The sequence below is a fragment of the Zalophus californianus genome, chromosome 5, assembly GCF_009762305.2.
Source record: "Zalophus californianus isolate mZalCal1 chromosome 5, mZalCal1.pri.v2, whole genome shotgun sequence".
Classification (NCBI taxonomy): Eukaryota; Metazoa; Chordata; class Mammalia; order Carnivora; family Otariidae; genus Zalophus; species Zalophus californianus.
Genome location: NC_045599.1, coordinates 125,188,424 through 125,208,452, shown reverse-complemented (window position 1 = coordinate 125,208,452; position 20,029 = coordinate 125,188,424). Strand labels below are relative to the sequence as shown.

The following is a 20,029-nucleotide window of genomic DNA, read 5'->3' as shown; positions in this document are numbered from 1 at the left end:
CATTTTTCAGTAGCATGTGAAAGAAAAATTTCTGTCATGAAAGTCCTTGTATTTTTTTATTTGTATAAAATAGTCTAATTGCGCCTTTTTTTCAGTAGCATGTTTTCTGTCATGAAAGTTTGTATTAGTAGTCTAATTTGGGGCGCCTGGGTAGCTCAGTTGGTTAAGCGACTGCCTTCGGCTCAGGTCATGATCCTGGAGTCCCGGGATCAAGTCCCACGTCGGGCTCCCTGCTCAGCAGGAGTCTGCTTCTCCCTCTGACCCTCTTCCCTCTCGTGCTCTCTATCTCTCATTCTCTCTCTCTCAAATAAATAAATAAAATCTTTAAAAAAATCTTAAAGTAGTCTAATTAATTTAAACCACTATCATGGTGGTGGTCATCCCTATGACAGGTGCACAAAAATTGAATTGATTTTCTAGTGCCACTCACTTTCATTGCTTATGAACCAAGACTATGGTCCTTTTTTTAATTTATAAGAAAATACAGGTGGGGCACTTGGGCTCAGTGGGTTAAGCATCTGCCTTGGGTTCAGGTCATGGTCCCAGAGTCCTGGGATCAAGCCCCATGTATTTTGGGCTCCCTGCTCAGGTGGAGTCTGCTACTCCCTCTCCCTCTGCCCCTCCTCCCTGACAAGTGCTCTCTCTCTCGAGTGCGCCTGCTCTCTCTCTCTCTCAAATAAATGAATAAAATCTTTAAAAAAGAAAATACAGGTAGTTGAAAAAACTTGAATAACCTATATTTCATGTGTTCCTGGCCTTTGTAATCTAAAACAAGATGTCCTTAAAGTTTACAGTCAAATGCTATATCAACCATTGAATGAATAGGAAAATTGATATATTCATGTAATTTAATAGTACCCTACATCTTAAAGGAAGAGACTACTGAAACATACAGCAACTTAGATGAATAATAAAAACATTACACAGAGTGAAGAAGACTTACACAGAAGAGTACATATTCTCATTCCATTTATATAAAGTTCTAGGAGAGGCAAAAACTAGTCTGTATTGGAAAAATTCAGAAGAGTGGTTGCAGGGGGCCAGGGATTGACATGGAAGGGACATGTACTAGGGTTCTCCATAGAAGCCAGAACCAACAAGATACTGGGAGAGAGAAAAGGATTTATTATAAGGAATTGGCTCATGCAGTTGTGGAGGCTCTTAAATCCCAAAGTCTGCTGTCTGCAAGCTAGAAGTCCAGAAAAGCTACTGATGTAGTTCAGTCTGTGTCTGAAGGCCTGAACCAGGGTAGCCAATGGTATAAATCCCAGTTGGAGTGCAAGAGAAAACTGATGTCCCAACTCAAACAGTAGTTGGTTTCTTCCTTCCTCCACCTTTTGTTCTATTCAGGCCCGTAATGGCTCGTGTGATACCCACCCAAATTAGAGAAGATGATCTGCTTTACTGCGTCCACCAATTCAAATGTGAATTTCATCTAGAAACATCCTCACCAATATCCAGAAGTAATATTTAGCCAAATAACTGGGCATTCCGTGGCCCAGTCAAGCTGACACATAAAATTAACCATCACAAATCTACTTTGTCAACTTGGCACCTATATATATCTCTTTAACCATACTTCATTTCCAAAAAACAGTAACAAGGTCATAGTTCCACCTAACATGATACAGCTATCCTGCATACAACCGAAAATGCACTAACCTCTTTCCCAGGAGAAAAAATTAAGTCCTTGAGTGATATTTACTCTTCTCCTCGATATTCCATGACTTAAATATACTATGATATGAAGTCAGTACATCTTATGTTCTATGGTAAGGAATAGGAGGAAAAAATTAAGTAGGAAATGCTCATGACAGGTAAAGTTTTTGTTTTTATACCTTGTAATGTGGTCATGACTGCGTTCTTCTGCCCACAGTCTATTCCCTTTGCCTTCAACAAGGACCTCACCTGGTCTTGGTTCATGGTGGGGTGACCCATGACTTCATTCCTGAACGGTCTGTACCACTAGTAGTCCTGCCTGGGTTGGGTTGGTATAGTCTTCCATTGACCTTAATCACAGGAGATGGTAATATGAAGAGTTGCCCTGAGGGATCTCCTATATTCCAGACATACTCTTCCTTACCTCCATTGTAGAGTAGTAGTCTAGTCAGTCACTCCAGCCAGTACCCCAATCCCTTCCTTGCCTGTTGATTCAGAGGCTTGAGGAGCCCAAAGTAGTTGGTTGATAATCTTAACTTCCAATTCAGTGGGATCATTGTTGTGTCTCCCGGTGGAAGCTCCTTCTGGAACTAAGACCTCTAGGTCAGCAAAGCATAAAGTTGCCAGAAGCAAAAATTTTGCTAGCGGGTCACTAGAGGTAATATGAGTGATGTCATTCCCATTTCTACCCCTTGCAGATTTCTGGTCTGTGAATCCTGGCTGTGGGCTAAACAGCTCCAAATATTGGATGCTGATTCAGAGCATATAGAGCCTTCTGGAGAATCTTGCCCCAGCCATGCAAGATATTGCCACGTATCTGGTGCTATATGTAACTCTTCAAAAGTCCATTCCATGTTCTATCAAGCCACTTGCTTCATTGATCAAAAGTAATTCTGTGTAGAATACCCTGACAGTAAATAAGACATTCTATAAATCTACAGGTGGTAGTTTTGGCAGAAGCACTGCATGCAGGGAAGGCAAGTCTGTATCCAGAGTGTCTGTTCCAGTAAGAACAAAATGCTGCCTGTCTACTGCACAGGCCAAATAAGTGAGTTGAATGAGAAGGTGGTGTGAATTACCATCTCTGCATCCTTCAAGTCTTTGATGGTAGTACTAGTCTTGACAGCCCCTCCAGTAATGTAGTATTGCTTTCAATATACTATTTTCCTGGGTAGAAGCATTCCTCATGGCTTCCACTTAGCCTTTCCCACCATAATAGCCCTGAATGCATGGATCAAAGAACCAATGTGGGGATTCTGTCAGCTGCTGCGTATATCTATTCCAATTTTTCATTTTGGTACTGAGAAATAATCACAGGATATGTTTGGGGACCCACTGAACTCAGTGTGAAACAGACCAGATTTATACCTCCATTGACCACATGACCTCCAAACTCTACCTCTACCCTAAAGGAACCTTTAGGGTCTCCTGGAATTAGTGCCAGTTCAGAACCAGCATCTAATAATCCCTAAAAGGTCTGATCATTTCCTTTTCTCCAGTGTACAGTTAACCTGATGAAAGACCATAGGTTAGGGAAAAAATTAACAGTGTATTTTCCATAGAGTATGGGACTCCTTCCTCAAGAGGATTCCTGGACAGAATGTTTGTGTGTCTCCAAAATTCATATGTTGAAGCCTAATCCCTAGTGTGATACAAAGATGGGGCCTTTGGGAGATGATTAGGTCATGAGGGTGGAGCCCTTGTGAATCAGATTAATGCCCTTCTAAGAAGAGACACGAGAGATGATTTCTCTCTGCTCTCTGCCATATAAGTATAAAGAAGACCGTCATCTGCAAGCCAGGAAAAGGATCTTCACAAGATGATGCTGGCACCTTGGTCTTAGATTTCCCAACTTACAGAGCTATGAGAAATAAATTTCTGTTTAAGCCACCTAGTCTATAGTATTTGTTATAGCAGCCCAAGCTAAGACAGAAATTGGTACCAAAAATAAGATGCAGCTGAAAACAAATAATGTGGAAGTGGCTTTGGAAGTGGATAATATGTAGAGATTAGAGGAGTTTTGATGTGCATACTAGAAAAAGCTGATATTTCAAGAGACATTGAAAGGCAATTCTGGTGAGGGCTCAGAGAGAAAAGAAGCTGTAGAGAAAGCTTTTGTCTTCTTAGAGAATACATATAATCATGTACAGAATGTTGGTAGATGTACCAACAGTAAAGGCCATTCTGATGGGGTCTCAGACAGAAATGAGAAACATGCTATTGGACAACAGAGCTGTCTTTGTTATAAAGTGGCAAAGAACTTGACTGAATTGTGTTCTTGTTCTAGTGTTTTGTGAAAGGTAGAACTTCAAGCATGAAATTGGATATTTAAGCTGAGGAGATTTCTAAAGTGTTGAAGGAGCAATTTGGTTTTGTTTATAATCAAATACTGTCCATCAACTAGTGAATGAGTAAAAATACTGATACACCCACACAGTTTCATAGTATTCCATATCATAAAGGAACAAACTGTTGATAATACAACTTAGGTGAATAATAAAAACATTATGCAGAGTGAAGGAAGCCTCACACAGAAGAATACATGTTCTGATTCCATTTATATGAAGTTCTAGGAGAGGCAAAATTAATCTGTATTGGAAAAACTCAGAAGAGTGATTGCAGGGGGTCAGGGATTGATTGGGAATAACATGAGGGAACTTTCAAGGATGATGGTAATAGTCTCTATCAGTGGTTCTAAAAGTTGCTGAGATTTAATCTGCAACTTGTTAGATATACGAATTCTAAGGCTTTACCCCAGTAACTCTGAGGGTGGGCCCACCATTGTATTTTTTATAGTCTCTCCAGATGATTCTGATATAAGCTAAAGATGATCACTGTTCTGTATTTCGATAGGAGTTTGAGTTCTAATGGCGAATGCACTTAATGAAACTGAGGAAATGAACACTAAAGATTTGTACATTTCATTTTGTGTAAATTTTATCTCAAAGGGAATAAAAGTATACCGTTTACAATTTACTTTGAAATACATCAAAAATAAGATGGATACAGATGTGTGTGTATGTATACATATGTATATGTATATACATGCACTTATGCATATATAAGCATAAGGCTGGCTTAACATAAGTTTGTATGTATGATTTAACACCAAAGAAGAAGAAATAAGTTCATTCCAGGGAACACAGGAAAAATTTTTGATAAAATATAGTTTTGAATGATAACTTCTAATAAACTAGGAATAAAATCTGACAGAAAATAACTATAAACCTAAAATGAAAATCATGCAAAATGGGAATATGTTTAGAGATCTCATCAAAATAAAAATAGTCATCAAGGGGCACCTGGCTGGCTCAGATCGGTAGAGCATGCTACTTTTTGTCTCAGGGTCGTGAGTTCAAGCTTCATGCTGGGTGTGGAGCCTGCTTTAAAAAAAATAAAAAAAAAAAACAGTTCTCAGATATGTTGAGGTGATTGTAAAATATATGTGGAAAAGCAGAGAACTAAAAATAATTGTCATTTCTGAAAATGCAGGAAAACTGACTTGCCTTACCAAATATAAGGACTTATTTTTAAAGATGCAGTAGTTAAGGTAGTGTGGTACTAAATAGACCAATAGAATAAGACAGCCCAAAAATAAGCCTCCACGTATTTAGGATATACTTATTATAAAATAGAAGTGGCACTGCACTTAATGGGGAAAGAATGGAGTTCTCAGTAAATGGAGCTGGGACAATTGGCTATCCATAAGGTATTTTTGTTTTGTTTGTTTTTTTAAGAATTGATTCCTACTTCTGGGGCCCCTTGGTGGCTCAGTTGGCTAGTGTCCAACTCTTGGTTTCTGCTCAGGTCATGATCTCAGGGTCATGAGATCGAGCCCCCTGTCAGGCTCCGTGCTCAGTGGGGATCCTGCTTGAGATTCTTTCTCCCCTTTCCTTCTGCCCTCCCCCCTACCTCTGCACCCACGTGTGCATGCACTCTCTCTCTCTCTCTCTCAAATAAATTAAAAAAAAAAAATTGATTCCTACTTAACTCAGTAATCACCTCCATATAAAGAAAATCTTTAAAACCTTTAGAAGATAATATATGTGAATATATTTTTGACCTTTCTGTAAGGAAAGATTTCTTCAGTTCCAAAACCATTAACCCTAAAAGATTGATAAATTTCACTGTGTTGAAAGGAAGTAGATTTTTGAATCAAAAGACATCTTAAAGCAAAAACACAAGTCACAAACTGGGAAAAGATATTTGACACACATGAAACATGGAAAAAGGATCATTATTAAGAATATGTGAAGAACTCCTCTTCTATAAACTAACGTAATGCAAGAGTCCCAGTAGGAAAATAAGTAAAAGCCATGAATAGGCATTTCATATGAGAAATAGCACATATGGCTTATACAGTGTTCAGCTTCATTAATAATATGGAAAATACAAATCAAGACTATGTTTTACATTCATTTGATTGGCAGAAATTGAGAAGTCATATGATAACAAATAATGGAAAAGAGATAGATTAAACAGAATCTCTTAAACTATTAATTCTATAACCACTTTGAAAAAACACAGCATAAAGTTGAACAGTTATATAACCTGTGACCTAACAATTCCACTTCAAGTATATACCCAAGAAAATCTTGCATATGTGTGCCAGGAGACAAATAAAAGAATGCTCATTATGCCACTAAAAAGTGTAATTAACCTGTCTTCAGAATAGCTAAATTAAATGCAGTATGGACACACAGTAGCCTGTTGCTTATCAGTTAAAATGAATAAAATACAGTCATTTGCAACAACCTGGATTACAGTTAGGGACATAATGTTGAGTGAACAAGGCAAGTCCCGAAGACTGCATCTAGCATGATACCTTTTAGAAAGTTGAAAATCAGGCAAAACTATAAACAGTATACAGTTTATACAATTTTTTTAAGCAAGGAAATTATAAAATTCCTGTTAGTGGTTACCTTGAAGTGACACAGGAAGGTGGAATAAGGGAAGGAACACATTGGGAAAATAAAAGTCCATGGAAATATTCTTGTTCTCGAGTTGGGTTCGTAGTACAATATTTTTATAAGTAAACAAAAGGGCACATAGCAGTATTAATGGTGTGTCATGAACCAAAATCTAGGATTTATACTTTTGTGTATACTTGATCTCTTGGAGAGGGAAAGAAGAAATAAGGAAGAGGGGATCGTTTTCTGCTCCTGCCTGGAAAAGGCTAGCGTGCGATTTTAGTAGCTGCTTAAGGAATTGAGTTATGGAGTAGGACAATTAGAATCCAGCTGTACAGAGTTGAAACTGAAAATTGGAATTTTCTTTTTTGATTTATTTAAATTGAAGAGGATGGGGGCAACATATGTGTTATGTTATTCTGATTGCTGTCAATTGTTTAATCATTTGTGCATCTTGTAGTGAAAGTTTAAACTTGAGCTATCCAATACTAGCCACATGTGTTTTTTTAATTTAATTTGAATTTTTGTTTTTATTTGATTTTAATTCTTCAGTCATACTAGCAACATTTCACGTGTTTAGTAGCTGCATATGTCTTGTGGCAACCATATTGGACAGCACAGATAAAGAACATTTCCATCATTGCAGCAAGTTACATTGGACAGCACGGGAACTCTTCATGAAAATCAAATACACATTTCAACTTCTTTAGTATCTCCAGAGTTGTAGTAGCTAGTCTGTATTAACAAAACAAATAGACCATAGATGACTTTACAATTGACCTACGATTATAAAAGTTTGAATTTGTTTTATTTTTTGGCTGTAGTTAGACTGATCTTTTCTCCTCATCTCATCATTCCTAACACTTTTCTTACATTGTTTATTAATAATTTGGCAAAGGATAATACAGAAAAGAAATCTAGCCTCATGTTTTATAATTATAAAATTGAAGGTGCAATTCAGATGAAGTTACAATTTATAAAAAAATGTAATTAACTCATATTTTCTTGAGCTATCAAAGGACTTGAAATAATGAAGAATGGAATTCTAATTCTTTAAAATAATCCAGCTAGCACTGAGCATTAAGGAAGGTCACCTTTCTCATTTCTCTCATATCCTACCTCAGGTCCTACACACAGCAGTTTAAATACTTCATACTAACATTGTTTGAAAGTATTTGTAAATTACTGGTTTATAAGATATTTTAAAACATTTGCTCTATATTTTTTGTTTATTTGCATTTTCCATATTAATTGTTAATGACAAACTGAAAAGCTTTTTATGGACACATTTAATGCATTTATATTATTATTGCCTAATGAATAATTATACTGGGATTTTTTTTTTTATATATATACATATATAGTTGTTGAAGTCTGAAGAGGATTCCTCATATAAACCTGTGAAGAAAGCTTGTACTCAACTTGTTGATAACCTAGTTGAGCACATTCTTAAATATGAGGAATCTCTAGCTGGTAAGACATTTTATATATTGGTCATTAAGTTGATTTTGTAAGATATTTTAAAATACTTTGGGCACATTTCTCAATTTGCTTCTGGTTCTGCTTAGCCTAATAATTAACTACTTCACTTTTAAATGAAGGGGGTTTTTTGTTTGATGTTGCATCCTAGATTATATTGTTTAGGTTGACTAAGATTATCTAGAGCAGTATAATAAAAGCATAGGCCTCATCTCTTCTACATCTTTCAGTAGCATATAATTTTAGATGTTATGTTGAACAGACATAAAAAGTCCAGGTGCTAATATGTATTTAGCTAGTTGCACTCATCCAAAAACTGTTTGATATCTCTTAAATGATATAAAATTTTCTCTCAAAATGAAATTGTTTTAACTATGATAAAAATGTTTTTAAAAGATTTGTAGTACATTCCTAATATCATTTATAATTGTTATATAAAATGTGTTTAATCTTGAGCTAGATAAAACGGTTAATATTTTTTAAATTGACAAATTCCTTTAAATACTTAATATTTTATATTATCTATTATATTATTTACCAGTCACAAATTTGAAGTTATTAATCAGAATATAAGTAAATAATCATATAAAACTGTAAAAGTAATAATTGATAATCTATTGCTTAAAGCACCCAAGACTAACATTACTTCCCATATCCTAATGTACATTAATGAGAAACAATAGTCAGCCTTGGTCATTCTCCAGAATTGGGAGCCTTACAGAGGTACCATTATGGCACCTAAGGAAATTGTTGATATCCTTTATATTTTATATGCAGTTTCTTTTCTTTAATTTTTTTTTCATTTTCCATGTGTACCTCTTTTTCTTTTTATCTCCTAGTTCTGTTTCCCCTATTTTTGCCTATCCTAGATTTTAAGGGTGATACTGTTGTCAGTGTTGAAAAATTGCTGATCTCTTCTAAAAACTGATTTGCCTCCTAAGAACCACTGTATCTCCTAACTAGCAGCATTTTCCTCCCACTGGAGCAGTAGTTTGTTTACCTTTCTGATGTAGCACTGGTCCAGCTTCTTAATTTGTCACTGCAGTCTTTTAACATTCTTCTACCATCTCTTTTTTCCCAGTACCCTCAAACACAGTATCACCTCAGCTAATTTGTTTTTGTCCCCCTTTGCTAACTCTCCCATACTTACTTCCATCCATTTTTAGATATAAGCAACACCATGTTTATTCCCAAAAACCCATCCCTAAACTTAGCTTCCATTCTACTTTTTAACTTCAGTCCTACACCCCTTAGTGTAAAATTTGCCGTCCATAGCACAGCCTCTTTGTCTTTTATACTTAATATATGTAATATGTATAATAAGAGAAAAAAATGTAGGAAGTCTAGCATCGTAAGAAATGCTAATCTTTTATTGAAGCATGTACTAAATCAATTCAGGGGATGATATTGAGTAATTTAAATAATTGTATAATTTCCACTGCCTTGTCATATTTTAGTATCTTATTTCTGTTTTTCCAGACTCTGACAATAAAGGTGTGAATTCTGGAAGATTGGTAGCTTGCATAACCACTTTGTTCTTATTCAGCAAAATAAGACCTCAGCTCATGGTTAAACATGCCATGACTATGCAGCCATACCTTACCACTAAATGTAGTGTAAGTATAGAGTTGTCCTACCTTTCTGTCTTACCATGTAGTATTTTCAGTTTAGAGTTCACGTTGTGTCGTCCACAGCTTCACTGATCAACTGTGTCATGTACTCAAATATATGTTCTAATATTTGTGGCAAGTTATCTACAGACATCATTTTCTGATGTATTATATTGTTTGTTGTTGTTGTTTTTTCTGATGTATTATAAATGAAGTTCAGGCTTCGTTTCCTCCATAAGCTCCTCAGGTCAAACCCTCAGTAAATGCTTACTAAATGTTGTAACTACTGCTAAGACCTCAAAGGTGGATGAGGCAGAGTTCCTCTCATTGAGAAATTTACTGTCTTTTGGATTCTAAATTTGCTTTTCGTTTATCATTTCAATATATTTTCTTATGAGTATATCATATTTACTTTATAATACATCAATATGTTGAATATGGAAAATCTAGTCAATCAGAGATGTTAGGTGGTGGTTTTAAGTTAATGTTGCACATACTCTCTTTTTCAAAGATTAAATGTGAAAATCAAATCAAACATTGCTAATGTAAAATAGTCCAGCAATTTATATGACAGTATGGTGAGTTAAGTGGCTTATTATAAACACTAAATTTTGAAACAGTCTAAAAACTTTAAAATGTAAATAATTTTTTTATTTACTATGTTCCCAGTGTTCCTAAGGAACTGATTTTAACTGTTTTCTCTATTAGATTTGCTTTGCTGCTAAGGTCTCATTTTTTGGTGATCTAAATTAACAAGTTCTAGATGAAAAACCTGAGAAATTTTAACTGCGGAAAGTACCAGAAGATAAATATATAAAAACAACATAATAATAATTCTGGGATCCTAATTCTCTTTTAGGGCTTGTATTGGATCCAGAAACAAATTGATTAATATGTAATCTATGGCCAGTAATAATAGCTAATATTTATTGAGCACAGTGCCCAGTACTATGGAGAATTTTACATGCATTAGCTCATTTACCTTGTGAAGTAGGTATCATTATTATCTCAGTTTTACAGATAAGAAACTAAAGCTTTGAGAATATAAATGACTTGCCCAGTTTCACACAGCTGACCAGTCCCAAAGCTAGAATTTAACCCCATGTCTGTTTGCTTCTAAGAACTAGTCTATAATATAACTTGCGTGAATAGGCCTTGCTTGAACCAATATTACTTTGAAGCAAGATTACTTTGAAAACATCTTGTATAATTTTATGTGTGTGTATGTGTATATGTACACATGTATGTGCATATTTTTTTAATCATGTCAGGTAATGTGCCGAGGTTGCAACAAGGTTTGAGGGAGGCACATGTCCCATAACAGTGTGAACACCCTACCATCATGCTCATGAACTAAAAAGGATCTATAAATATATTTTTTATTTAATTCTGTGGGTATGCTAAAGGGAAGGATGAATGTTGGAAAGTTTTATACACATACGTACAAAGTTTTGTATAAATAAGGCCATCGACTATATGCTAGACACATTTAAATTTTTTTGTTTTCTGTATCCTACCTCCCTTCATCTTTATTCTTCTTCATCTCAGGATGAACAACCTGGAGTATCCTTACATACTATATTCCTGCTTCTGTAATTGTGCACACACACCCATATATAACCGGTTGACCAGTTTTTTAAAATCAAGTTATGTTATATACATATCATATTAATACGTACATATTATATATGTATACATTATCCATCTTATGGATGTCCTATGATTTATTTAACCATTTCCCATTTTGGCAGGTTTTTACATTGTTTTCTATTGATAGACACTACAAACAATTCCTTAATAAACATTGCTATTCATATACCTTTAAATAGTGGTGCTTTTTTTTCTTTGGGATAGATCCTGAGGAATGGACTTGTTAGATTAAGGGAATGTTCTTTTGGTTTTGGTTTTTTTAATAGATTTTTCCAAATTGCTGGTGGACATGTTTTATAGCCTCTTTGGAAACCAGTATATGACAGTCTGTGTCATTTTTATACTCTGCCAGTCAGGTGTGAAGGAATAGTTCATTGCTGCTTCATTTTACCTTCCCTGATATCCAAGAAGGTTGAGCATCTTTTTTATGATATTAACCAGTTGTACTTAATTCTCTGTGATTTGACTGTTTATATCATTTGACCATTTTACCTTTGAATTGTGCAGCTTTTTTCTTTCCTATTTTGAAAACTCTTTTAAGTTTTTTAGATATTGAAGCATCTTATGTTATAGTCATTTCAAGTATTTTTCTTAGTAGTATATTCTTCTGCTCTTTTCCTTCACGATTTCTGTCTTTAAATTTTTTTTCTAGATTTAAGTTATTTCTTGTACTTGACTTTCTAGGCCAGAAATGTTAAGGGTACTTTCAAAGTAAAATTTTAGCTGTGATTCTCAGGTGAATTTATCTTAACAAAAACCCTTCATCCCTAGACGACTTTTCCTCATCCATCTATTGTTTAAGCAAGGGGAGTGGGAGAGGGCAGGAAATGACAGGATTTCTGTGTTACTTAGAGTATTCATCTTATGTTTTTATTTAATCCTGTGGGTATGCTGAAAAGATGGATGAATGTAAGGTGGAATATTTTTATTTAGTGAGAGGTAATAAGCTCAAAGAGTCCAAAATGAGTGTCATAACCGGTTGCTAAGACTAAAGAGTGTAACTTGACTAGATAAAAAATGTTGAATGCCTTACTTCACAAAAATAACTTGTAACTTTGGTTGCCTTAGGACAAGGGAACTGGGTGACTGGAGGATAGTAGGTGGAAAGAAACTTTTTTTTTTTTTTTAAAGAGACTATTGTAAATTCTTTACTAACCTTTTGGGTTTGTTTGTTTTTAATGTTCTGCCTATTTTTTTTAACTGCTTTGTTTTTAATCAAAGTTCTAACCTTTTTTAAAATTAGAAATTCAATATTTCAGATTTTAAAATAAAGAAGTCTTATACTTAGTTCTGGGATTCTGTATTTTCATCTGTGAGAAAAAGCATTAACACAAGCCTTTTCAGCCTTAGCAGAATTGACATTTAGGGCCAGATTATTATTTGTTGTCAAGAACTATTCTGAGCATTGTAGGATTCTTGACAGTGTTCCTGGCCTCTATCCACTGGATACCAGTAGTACCCCCCCCCCAAGTCCCCTAATGTGACAACCAAAAATTTCTCCAGATATTGCCAAATATCCTGTGGGGACAAACTCACCCCTCAATTGAGAACTACTAGGTTAACATACACCAGTTTGAAAAATACTAATCTTAAAAACAGTATCAAACTTAGTAAAATGCTCTGTTAATATTTAAACACCTTTGTTCAAAATTGGCCTGTGTTACATTTTAGGGGAAAAAAAAGAATAACTGTAGTTTTGTGATTAAGTGACCCAAAGGTTACATGGTAAGTTAGCGGCAGAGGCTAGAATCCAGGTTCCTGACACTGTCTGATGTTCTTCCTTCCATACCTTAAAAAAGCTCTTTTCTAATAGTCTTTTTTTTTTTAACTGAAACTTTACATATGTAATACCTCAGCCCCCAAATACATAAAGGTATGTATGTTTCTTGTTAGATTTTGATATTCATAAAGCACTGATTTTATCATTGTAGACACAAAATGATTTCATGGTTATCTGCAATGTTGCAAAAATCCTAGAGCTGGTTGTACCACTGATGGAGCATCCAAGTGAAACTTTCCTTGCCACTATTGAAGAAGATCTAATGAAGCTTATCATCAAGTATGGCATGACTGTAAGCATTCATTTTACCATCTCGCATTGATTAGTATAAAATTCATAAATGCTAACTAAATCATATGTTTTTACCTTTGTCTTTAACTTTTGTCTAAACTAACATTTTTCTGTATCTTTTAGGTAGTGCAACATTGTGTGAGCTGTCTTGGGGCAGTTGTAAATAAAGTGACACAAATTTTAAATTTGTGTGGGCCTGTTTCAATAGATACTATGGTAAGTTCAGTGCCTGGGCTTTAAAATTGTCCTCCTAAAAAAATAATAATAATAATTGTCCTTCTACATCCTGTAGTATGTATCGCTCCTTTTTTTTTTTGGTATAGCTCCTTTTTAATAAAAAACACATCTGGGCACCTGGGTGACTCAGTTGTTAAGCGTCTGCCTTTGGCTCAGGTCATGATCCCAGGGTCCTGGAATCAAGTCCCCACATCGGGCTCTCTGCTCGGCGGAAAGCCTGCTTCTCCCTCTCCCACTCCCACTGCTTGTGTTCCTGTTCTCACTATCCCTCTCTCTATCAGATAAGTAAAATCTTTAAAAGAAAAAGAAAAACACATCTGATAAAGACAGCATTGAGGGAATTTTAAGAGGTGTGATTGTCCTCTGGTCCATTCTCAGAAGCAGTATTTTCTAGTATCTTTTGTATTTCCTTAAGAATTCAGTGTAATTCCTTCAGAAATTTACCTCATATTAAATGTTGGTAAGTTTTTTGCCCACTGTGTAAAATAAAATTTAAATATCTTTTTTTTTCTTCTATTAATTCTTTTAGCCTGTAAGGTATGCCCTCATAATTCTAGATTTGTGTGATACTTAGAACCATTAGTAAAATTTAATTATAACAACTTGGGAGTAATTATTTAAAGATAATTCAAGGATAAAAGGTTTCTTGTAAGTAAATATTACTTATCTTAATAGGTTGCCATTTCAAAATTAAAAAGTCAGCACCAGGAAGACCCAAATAACACCTCACTTCTAACAAACAAACCAGCACTTCTCAGATCCCTTTCACTGTTGGAGCACTATGTCGGCATTTTGATTTTGATCTAGAGGATTTTAAAGGCAACAGTAAGGTAAGATTCTAATATTAATTACTTAGTATGCTATAAAAAATAGGACTGTGTAACCCTGTGAACTGAAAATTAACTAATGACCCAGGATGAAAGCAGCATTAGAGTAGTCTGGTTTAATGAGAATTCTGAGCAGTGCAACCCAAAACATGGTCCTCAGACTAGCCTCTGATCTACAAACTGTTTGTTACTGGTTTATAACAAGAAGCTTACACAAGTTTTATCAGCTCTGTAACTGTAGGCACACTGGGTAAGCAGCTGACTTTTTTTTTTTTTTCTCAGTGAAGGAACAGGATGTTAATTTGTATTCTTATACAAACTTCTTTGTCACAGACTTATTTTGAATGTCACTGTTCTAAAATCTATGGATTTATAAATTTATTGGTGATTTATTCTTTAGTAAAGTTGACGTGTGGAAGTTCTCACTGTTTGCTTTTAGGTTTTTCCTTTGTAGTTGAAAACTGATCAAAGTTACTCTTCTTCATACACTTGAATGTGGTTTTTTTTCCCCTTAGGTTAATATAAAGGATAAAGTACTTGAACTATTGATGTATTTTACAAAACATTCAGATGAAGAAGTACAAACAAAAGCCATCATTGGTCTAGGTAAGTTAAGTCTAAATTTCTTTATGGTTTTGGTTGTTTGAGAGGTTGAACAAATTTTGCAATAATGTGAGTCTAAACTGTTGTTTTATTTAAATATGTTTCTATTCACAGTAGGATTTGGTATACAGAATATAGGACTGGGGGTTAAGACACCTGGGTTCCATTCTTGGCTCAGCCAGTGATTTTCTGGGTGACCTTGTGCAAGTCATGTAACTTCTCTGTTCATCAGAGAAACTTTATTTTGGTAGCATTAGCGAGTTTTATAATTTAATATGTATGAGCAATTGTTCATATTAGTCTTTTGAACAAAAGTGAGTAATAAATTTTTAGTTACCCAAACCTCACTAAATATTTCCTGATTTCTTTAAATAAATTTAAATCTTAGTATCTTACTCCTCCTTCATCCCTTTCAGAAAATTACATATAGCGAATCTACTAAAAATTCAGATATCACTTACTTTAGGGAGTTATATTAGTACAGTGTTAACCTTCAAGCCAAATGTGTACCTTTTAATATTCAGTCTGGACATAAGTTATATATGAAGTGGCAAAACTTACAGTGTTAATTCAGAGAACAAATAGTGCAAATTTTAACTTGAAAAATTAGCACTATGTAGAAAATAGTGCCTCTAGACCAGTTAATAAATGACATCTTGCTTGGGCCATAGTTCTGTTATACTGTGTGACCTTGGATTAGTTATCTGATCACTCTATGCTTTGAGTTTAGTTTGTTATTTGGCATCAGTAATACTTGCTATCATTAAGGATCTTCATCTTATTTACATAAATAAGCATTTTGTATAAACTAACATGAATATTATTTTGCTACTTATTAACTTATGGTTATAAGATTCAGCATTGTGGCTTTATTATAATGCCATTTAAAAAGAAGATATTGTTAGTTCAAGTTTATTCTAGAATTATTCTGTTTCATCAAATGGATAAATATATATTATTTTTTAATAATGCCAATGTAGTACCTTCTGCTAGGGATCTAAAAAATGTTTGCAGACTTTACCTCTTAAATCCTGAAAACATCCCTTTGAGGTAGGTGGGTGGTAAATATTATTGTCCCCATTTTACAGATGGAGAATTGAGGCACAGAGAGATTATGTGACTCACCCAAGGTCACACTACAAGTCAGTGGTGGACCAGGAATAGAACCCAAGACACCTGACTCCTAATCCACTCCCCTAGCCCACTAGGCCCTGCTCCCTCCTCAAGGTTTCCTCTTGTGTGAAATTCTCCTTTGAAATGCAATTTCTTGTTTTTAATTCATGGGGAAAGAAGTACCTGCTCTTATACTTCTCTGGGTAAGGCCACTAGCATATATATTCTTCCAGTCATTTTAAGTTTTAATTTTGAAATAAGGAGCTCTTTACATAATTTATCAACATTTTCATTAAGTATTATATATAATTTTAATATGAATATGTCAGATATTTTTTTCTCTCTTTAGGATTTGCCTTTATTCAGCATCCAAGTCTAATGTTTGAGCAAGAGGTAAAAAATCTATATAATAACATTTTATCTGATAAGAACTCTTCAGTAAATTTAAAAATACAAGTGTTAAAAAACCTCCAGACCTACCTACAAGAAGAGGATACAAGGATGCAACAAGCAGATAGAGACTGTAAGTAAAAATTTATTTTTAAATTTCACAGTGTGGCTACAGTTAGGATACTCTGTTTTTTAATTCAGACACCTGAATTTCCTTATCTATTATATGAAGAAATTCTCTTAAAGAAGAGTCCTTAAGTCCATAGCTAGGCTTTAGGGTATTTATAAACTCCCTAAAATAGTTTTTAAAATTTGATGTATGTGCAGACGTTAACATTTTGCAGGAGGATAGAGAGTATAGTTCTCAGGTTCTCAAAGGTGCCTGTGACAGAGACATACACACAAGAAAGATGAAGAGCCATTGAGCCAGAGTACTAGCTACAGTTTTTGTGCTTTTGGCTGTGGCCTAATTTGGTGTATTTCATAAAGTTAACATACACATTCTTAATATGTTTACTTCCTTTTATAGGGAAAAAAGTTGCAAAACAGGAAGATCTAAAAGAAATGGGTGATGTATCCTCAGGGATGAGTAGTTCTATCATGCAGCTTTACCTCAAACAGGTGCTTGAAGCATTTTTTCACACCCAATCAAGTGTACGCCACTTTGCCCTGAATGTCATTGCATTGACCCTAAACCAAGGTCTCATTCATCCAGTTCAGGTAAGTATGTTTTGCTAAAAGAGCCAAATTTGTTATCATTTGATGACATTGTGATTAGAGAATAGTAGTTCTTTAATCTTGTTAAATTTTTTGTCCTAAACGCTTAAGAATCCATCTCCTAGGTTGTCATTACTGTAAAATACCCATCTATTCGTAATTTTGTCTCTTGAATAAATTTCCAGTTACTGTTGGTAGACTATGAACTTGTATTCAATTCTCTAAGTAGGGATGATTTGTTTTAATCCATATTGACTCTTCTCCCTAAGAACCAATAGCCTGTAATGTCAAGAGAGTTAACTGGAGTTAACTCTCCAGTTACAGAACTCTCTTAACAGTTACAGAATACTCTTAAGAGTATTCTGTAACTGTTAAGCAGGGTGGGTTTTAGTCCATAAAAAAGAAAATTATATTATCTAAGTTCAGTTCCTTCATCTGTAAATTGGAGGTAGCATCAACTACCTAATACCTCAAAACATTGATATGAGGACTAACTGACATAATAAAGACATATCAGTGTTACTAAGGATTAGCAACTAATGCTGATGTAGTAGTGTATATACCATCCATCTGACATGTTCAGGAGAGTACCATAGGCTACGGAAGGGAATTTATTAAATAACCAAAGCCTATATCCTTTAAAAAAATTTTTTGGCTATTTGTTATAGAACTTTTCCTAAAATATGCTATAAGTGAATATGCTATGTTCTTCCCTATGTCCTGAAATAAAACACACTAATGAATATTTAGCTGGTTCATGACTCAGGGTCATCATCATCAAGATCACATAATAAGGGCGCCTGGGTGGCTCAGTAGGTTAAGCGACTGCCTTCAGCTCAGGTCATGATCCTGGAGTCCCGGGATCGAGTTCCGCATCAGGCTCCCTGCTCAGCAGGGAGTCTGCTTCTCCCTCTGACCCTCTTCCCTCTCGTGCTCTCTCTCTCTCATTCTCTCTCTTTCAAATAAATAAATAAAATCTTTTTAAAAAAATCACATAATAAAATGTACAATAGTATGTTGAGACTCTTGAATTTTTGAGATACTTAGGACTCTTTGCTGGTATTCTGAATGACCTTAGTTGGTTATGCTTTTTATTATTATATTTGCTTTTTTAAACTTTTGTTTTAAATTTCACACTTACAAAAATATTGCAAGAGTGTACAGCAAACTCCCTTATATTCTCTGCACCTGCATTCATTCAGCATTTGCTAACATTTTGCTACATTTATTTTATCTCTCTCCATAGACACACTTCTTTCTGAATCATTTGATAGTAATTTTGAGATACGACAATAATTCTTTACCTCTGAACACTTCAGCATATATATATTTTCTAAGAATGAGGACAGTCTCTTACAAAACCATAATGCAGTCATCAGCTTCAGGAGATATAACATGAATGCAATCTTACCTAATACAGTCCATTTTCAGATTTTGCCAGTTGAGCCAGTAATATTCTTTTATTTTTTAAAGGTTTTATTTTATTTTTTATGTATTTGAGAGAGAGATTGGAAATGAGGGCAGGAGCAGAGGGGAAGGGAAAAGGAGAGGGAAAGAATCTTAAGCAGACTCATCAGTGAGCATGGAGCTCATGCAGGGCTCGATCTCATGACCCTAAGATCATGACCTGAGCTGAAACCAAAAGTCAGATGCCTAACCGACTGAGCCACCCAGGTGCCCCAAGCCAGTAATATTCTTTATGGACTTTCTCCCCCAATTCAGGATTTAATCCATGATCATCCTTTTCAGTTAGTGCTGTGTTTTATTTATTTATTTTTAAGCTGTTTTTTGTTTGTTCTTTTCAGGTCTCACCACTCATTCAGATTCTTTTAACATAGTATTGGTGTTTCTTGACTTCAGAAATCCAGTGGATATTTCTATTAACAAAATACTAGCTATCAGACTGTCTGATCATGAAAGCCCTATATAAAATCAGTATTGTGGAAGAATTTATATTTTCCTAGTTTTGAATATGGAAGACAAATTACTTTGTGTTCTGTGTTATCTTTACATAGCAAATTCAATCAGGCTTAAAAAATTATTGGATTATATATTTGTATTATATGTCATAATCTTAAATGGATAATCTTAGTGTAGGAGCTCTTTATGTTTAAAGAACCTTTACTTCACACTGAAATTGTTTCAGTTTCACCACATCAATATTTTTGCTGATGCTTCATTGCTTTTTTTTGCTTTAAGATAAATCTAAGGGAAGTTTAGTCATTTTTAAAAGAACACTAAGACATGACATTTATAGGAAGGCCTATAAAGCTAAATACATATATCCCAGGTATACAGTGAGTTTTAACATATGTCATGATCATATAGAGCTTTTACTACTGTGATGTCTTACAAATCTTTATTTTTATTTATACTAAAAGAATACCTTTATACCTTTATTTTTATTTTAGTGTGTACCGTATTTAATTGCTATGGGAACAGACCCAGAACCAGCTATGAGGAACAAGGCTGATCAACAGCTTGTGGAAATAGACAAAAAATATGCTGGATTCATTCATGTATGTGTTTTTAAATTGTATAACCTAAATTTAATCATCTTTCTTTGGTATACCATTTCCTCGATAAATGTCCTGCCCATATTCATATTAGAATAAAATATTTTGCTTAGTATTTACTTCTAAACATGCAACTAAGTTTGTCATCCAAGGTGTTTGTTTAAGATTAACTCTTAAGATTGAGCTAGAGGTGACAGTCCAGCCAAGCATGCTGGACTAAAAATAAGGACGCATGGGTTCTAGTCCC

At 34.6% G+C, this 20,029-nt stretch overlaps 1 protein-coding gene and 1 non-coding gene across 2 annotated transcripts in view; one reads left to right on the top strand and one right to left on the bottom strand.

Annotated features, from left to right (window-relative positions):
• NIPBL (NIPBL cohesin loading factor) overlaps positions 1-20,029 on the top strand; it is a 198,218-nt gene that overhangs the window by 167,341 nt on the left and 10,848 nt on the right. Inside the window, 11 exon segments of the mRNA XM_035727556.1 lie at positions 7,934-8,042; positions 9,528-9,664; positions 13,240-13,380; positions 13,503-13,551; positions 13,554-13,599; positions 14,270-14,376; positions 14,379-14,446; positions 14,959-15,049; positions 16,509-16,682; positions 17,079-17,269; positions 19,678-19,785. Coding sequence (XP_035583449.1) covers positions 7,934-8,042; positions 9,528-9,664; positions 13,240-13,380; positions 13,503-13,551; positions 13,554-13,599; positions 14,270-14,376; positions 14,379-14,446; positions 14,959-15,049; positions 16,509-16,682; positions 17,079-17,269; positions 19,678-19,785 — 1,221 coding nt within the window.
• Positions 10,919-11,022, bottom strand: LOC113930087. Its single transcript, XR_003522455.1, has one exon. It is a non-coding gene; the product is annotated as a small nucleolar RNA U13 (small nucleolar RNA).